The sequence below is a fragment of the Quercus suber genome, unplaced genomic scaffold (genome assembly GCF_002906115.3).
Source record: "Quercus suber isolate HL8 unplaced genomic scaffold, Cork oak 2.0 scaffold_700, whole genome shotgun sequence".
Taxonomy (NCBI): domain Eukaryota; kingdom Viridiplantae; phylum Streptophyta; class Magnoliopsida; order Fagales; family Fagaceae; genus Quercus; species Quercus suber.
Genome location: NW_027070141.1, coordinates 356,834 through 362,456, shown reverse-complemented (window position 1 = coordinate 362,456; position 5,623 = coordinate 356,834). Strand labels below are relative to the sequence as shown.

General features: G+C 36.7%; 1 protein-coding gene across 1 annotated transcript; it reads left to right on the top strand.

Annotated features, from left to right (window-relative positions):
- Nucleotides 1–189: 189 nt before the first annotated feature.
- Nucleotides 190–4,950, top strand: LOC136064518 (nascent polypeptide-associated complex subunit beta-like; the record flags this gene model as incomplete). The annotated part of the gene is made up of 4 exons (XM_065766345.1): nt 190–370; nt 499–555; nt 882–920; nt 4,596–4,950. Coding segments are annotated over 4 exons (447 nt in total), but the record flags the coding sequence as incomplete, so codon positions are not given.
- Between the last annotated feature and the right edge of the window lie 673 nt (nt 4,951–5,623).

The following is a 5,623-nucleotide window of genomic DNA, read 5'->3' as shown; positions in this document are numbered from 1 at the left end:
TTTTTTTTAGATTGTAAACCACTAGGATTTAACTTGATAAACATTCAGAAGAGATTCTCCAAGTTTCATTCTTCTGATTCAAAATTTGATATCAGAAAGATTACTCATGTTGTACTTTTATTCACAAAAACTACATAGTGTATTTGTTTGTTACTTTTGTTTAATGTGTCAAGGTTTAGTTGAGTTTGATGTGCCACTGTCTTGTGTGCTTTTGTACTTAGAAAAAAGAAGGCTATTCACAGAGCCACGACCACTGATGATAAAAGGCTTCAGAGTACCTTGAAGAGGATTGGGGTGAACGCTATCCCAGCTATTGAAGAAGTTAACATTTTCAAGGATGATGCAGTTATCCAGTTTATTAATCCCAAAGGTTAACTTCCTAACCTAAATATGGCTTTAGGATTGTGTAGCCTAAGCTTTTTATCCCACCGATGTTTTTGTAATTGATTTCCTATTTGGCAACCAATGACTAATAATTTTTATTATCTTGTATCCCAGTTCAAGCTTCCATTGCTGCCAACACTTGGGTTGTTAGCGGTTCTCCTCAAACAAAAAGTATTTTCTCATTCTCTTCTTCTACCATTTATATTTTCTAGAATGCTTGTCTGCATTTTTTTTTTGGTGGCTTTTTCTGTATCTTTATGTCTTTCAAGATGTGGTCTACATGAGTTGCTGAAATAGTATTTAAATGTTGTAATATTGCTGAGGTTCTTCTAACTTTATGCTTAGCATTCCCAGATTTTCATTCATGTCATATAGTAAGCCTTAAATCAGATCTTTTAAAGGGGCATTGCACTTTTGCCACTGATTTTTCTCTGCTGCACATTATTTCTTTAATAATTTTCAATGGAAAAGAACTAAGACTTGAACTTGTGTTTCAGAATTGCAAGATATTCTCCCAGGGATCATCAACCAACTAGGTATGATGCTATTATGTTTATCTTCCTTACATTTAAATCATAATTTTTTTTCTTCTAATAGTTCCATATTAGTATTTGTCAGCCACCTGTATTTTGAGACCCCAGTACAAACAAATTGCTTTTTTGGCTTGCTAACCTGAGGCTTTTTGTCTAACTAGTTAACTGATGTTAAATATTTCTCAAATATGCCTTGATATCAAATTGGTTTGTATATAGTAGACTAGTCAATCCAAATTTTCTGTTCTTTTTGGATTAGTAAGTTACGCATGCGCCAATTGCCTGTGGTGGAAGTTTTGACATGATAATTTGGTAATTAGATGCTAGTTGCAATAGAGAAAAATATGAAACCAGGGCATTGACATCCACTACAAGAAGGAACAATTGCAACAGAGAAAAGCATGAAAAGCCAGGGCAGGAACTTTATTGTCTGTTATCCATTTCATAATCTTCTTTCTGAATTTAAAAAATCAAAGATGGTGAATCCAAATGATAAAATCTTCAGCTTTTGACTCTTGATTTTTAAACAATGAGATTTTATGGTTTTCATTTCAAAATCCTACAAGAAGTTGCTGGAGGATTTGTTCAAATGTGTGCAATGGCTTTCATGTGGGTTTGAATCAGGTTTGAATCCTGGCTTCAGTAAAAAACTACTCAAATCTGGATTTGACCTTTTTATGCAAGATTTATGTATGTATGCTCTTAAGGCTAAATGCTACTAGCTAGAGTTCAGAAGGTTTATTATGTAGAATTATAGCCTCGTTTAAATTTTCTTCTTTATATGTTTGTCTAGCCCCCCTAAGAAACACACACACTTGCGCGCACACAACATGCAACCCAAACCAGTAACATTTGAAAAAGGGAAAGAAATTCCCTTGCCCTAATGAATGAGAGAGAGAGGAAATGAAATATACATCTGGTTGGCCTAATTATTGATTTTCTTTTTTCCTTGGGCGAAATTTTTTATATATACCTTTGATTGTGAAATATCTTGACATATAATGTTTTTATGAGCCAAGAAAATGACCCTTGGAAAGTTCCCCCCCGCCCCTCCCCCAATTTTGCTTGAGAAGGTCCCAAGCAATTCTGCCTGAAGGATTTATAGCCCACTTGTGGGCTGTTATTATTGAGCAAAGTAGTTTAAATATTATTTTGAGTGTCATTGATTGCAAGTACTTATCAAAAAAAAAAAAGTGTCATTGATTGCAAGCAGTCTTTGATCTTTGTTGACCTCAGTAGCTCTACCTCTGCTGATGTCAAACAGTGTGAACACAGAAAACTATATCATATTCATGTTGTTGGAGCTTTTAAATGGGAAATGTCATAATCTATGCTTATGTGATTCAAATGAAGAGTATTAACAGCTTAAGTAAGAGTAATATAAAATAAATATTCCAGTGCTAAGATTGATATTGAAAAAGCTTATGATGTGAACTGGGAGGCCTTGTTTTATTTGTTGGACTGGATGGATTTTGGGCTGAAATGGAGGGGGTGGATTAAGGCTTGTGTTACGTTGGTCTGTTTTTCAGTTTTGGTTAATGGATCCCCAGAAAGTTTTTTTGGAAGTTCTCGTGGGCTGAGATAAGGGGATCCTCTATCCCTGCTTTTGTTTCTCTTGATAATGGAGGTTTTAAGTAGACTCTTGAAGAAGACTTAAGTAGACTCTTGAAGAAGACTGAGGGGTGTAATCTTATTCGGGGTTTTCATGTGGAAGCTGTGAACTCTGTTGGTGTGCGTATCTTCCATTTGTTATTTGCTGATGACACTATCTTATTTTGTGATGCCTCTAGGGAATAGTTGTTGTCCATTAGGTTGGTGTTATCTTGTTTTCAGTCTTTTACGGGTTTGAAGGTCAATGTCGGGAAAAGTGAGATTGTCCCTGTTGGGGAGGTGAATAATTTAAATTCATTGGCTAATATTCTTCAATGTAGAGTGGGTAGTTTGCCTATGAAATATTTGGGGATGCCGTTGGGAACTTCTTTTAAGATTGCTTCGATTTGTAATCCTATTTTGGAGAAAATGGAGAAGAAACTATTTGGGTGAAAACGTCTCTATTTATCTAAGGGTGGTAGGCTCATGCTAATAAAGAGTACCCTCTCTAGCATCCCAACGTACTTTTTATCTCTTTTTACTATTCCTAAAGCTGTGGCTGCTAGATTGGAAAGTATTTAGAGGAATTTTCTGTGGGGGTCTTTTGAAGGGAGTTTCAAGTATCCTTTGGTGGCTTGGGATAAGATGTGTTTACCCGTTGAGATGGGTGGTTTGGGGATTAGAAGTGTGGTGTCATTTAATCAAACTCTATTAGGGAAATGGTTGTGGAGATATGGTTATGAAGTTACCCATCTCTAGCGGAGAGTTATCTCCACAAAATATGGTTAGGGTCAAGGGGGGTGGAGTACTAAAGTTTGCAGGAGGACTCATGGGTGTGGCCTATGGAGAAGCGTTTATGAAGGGTGGGAGAGCTTTTCTAAGCATTTGTCTTTTGTAGTGGGTGATGGCACTCATATCCGTTTTTGGCATGATAGATGGATTGGTGATAATATGCTAAAAGATCTCTATCCTAAGCTCTGTGTGTGTTCAGCGATCAAGGACGCTTGCATTTTTGAGGTTTTGGGGATTCCAAAAGGGGGTATTGTTAGTGTGTGGAATCTAAGGTTTTATAGAGCTTTTGAAGATTAGGAGTTGGCTGCATCTTATTCTCTGTTTCAGCTTATCCAAACTCGTATTCCTCGGGGTGAGAGGAGAGATACTGTATGCTAGCGGCTAAAAGGTGATGGTAAGTTTGACACCCGGTCTTACTATCATGAGATTCGAGGTGCTTCGAATTCTTTGTTTCTTTGGAAGGGGATTTGGAAACCAAAGATTCCTAAGCGCGTGGCGGTCTTTTTGTGGACAGCTGCTCATGGTCGGATCCTCACTTTGAATAATCTAATGCTTAAGGGTCACGCCTTGGCTAATTGGTGTTGTATGTGTTGCTGTGACGGGGAGTCGGTAGATCACCTTCTTTTTCATTGTCCTGGTACTCATTCCCTATGGTCTTTTATGCTTCAGGCTTTTGATATTCATTGGGTTATGCCAAGTTTGGTGGCTAGGTTGTTATCTTGTTGGCATTAGTGGCCTGGGAAGCATAAGTTGAACATTTGGAATTTGATTCCGGGGTGCTTAATGTGGATTGTGTGGTTGGAACGTAATCGTCGATCTTTCGAGGACAAGGAGAAGATGTTGGATGAGTTAAAGATTTTAAGCCAACGCAGTCTTTTGGAGTGGTCTTGCTGTTGGGGTTTTACTGATTGTTCTTTTCTCTCTGAGGTTGTCTTCCCTCAGCTTAGTTTCCTAATTACTCCCGTTTTGTTGTGCTGTGGTCATTTTTTTTTTTTTTTGTTCATCATCATGAACATCTTGTACTGTTCTTTTTTTTTTTTTTTCATTAATATTAATTTTCTGATTACCTATCAAAAAAAAAAAAAATTCCAGTGCTGATCTTTGATTGATTGATTATGGAAATGAGGCTATTTTAACCCAAGGAGTTATATTAATTTTATTAGATTATATGGCTGCGGGACATTTTTTTAGCTGGAAATTACTTTTTCCTAGTAGTCTTGACAGAAACGAATTCCATGGGCATTCTGGAAATGAATTTTGTGTTTTTGCACTGACCTATACGGTTTCAATTTTTAGGGCCAGATAACTTGGACAACCTAAGGAAGCTTGCAGAGCAGTTTCAGAAACAGCAACCACCTGCTGGTGCACAAGCAACGCAAGAAGAAGACGATGATGAAGTCCCGGAGCTTGTTGCTGGTGAAACTTTTGAAACTGCTGCAGAAGATGGTCATACTCATACTTCTTAGACTGGTTGTATGAATGGTTTCCAATAGCAATTTTAATACTTTGCTGGGCATTTCTTTCCCCTCATGGCCTTCAGCTCTTGTGATAGTTGCTTTCCTGATGTTTTATTGAATCTAGTGAAAGAATTGTAGCTTGTATGAGACCTTAATGTTCTTAAAAGCGCCCATAAGGCACACTTAAGCTCAAAGCTCAAAGTCCCAAGCTCTCAACACTTCGCTAGGCCAAAAAAAAAAACTCATTTAATGAAGCACACTTTAAGCATGCTTTTTTGGAGCTTTTTGAAGTACAAAGGCTTTTTTTTTTTTAAATTTTTTTTTATTGTTAAAAGAGATTTGGATTATCAAAATTAATTGCTTGATTGAAATGGCATAGACCAATTTTAATACTTTGCTGGGCATTTCTTTCCCCTTATGGCCTTCAGCTCTTGTGATAGTTCCTTTTCCTGATGCTTTATTGAATCTAGTGAAAGAATTGTAGCTTGTATGAGACCTATTCAATGTTCTTAAAAGCGCCCCTGAGGTACACCTAAGCTCAAAGCTCAAAGCTCAAAGCTCAAAGCCCAAGCTCTCAAAGCTTTGCTAGGCAAAAAAAAGCTCATTTAATGAAGCACACTTTAAGCATGCTTTTTTGGAGCTTTTTGTAGTACAAAGCATGCTAAGACGCGCTTTTTTTTTTTTTTTTTTTTTTTTTTTAGTTAAAAGAGATTTGGATTATCAAAATTAATTGCTTGATCAAAATGGCATAGACCAATGATTTACCACAACTATCCTTATGGTGTTGTGTTACACTATTTTTATTTACGTCATAAGATACAAACAAGGTTAACTTACAATTCTTGTTCTTTTTGATCTTTGACTTTA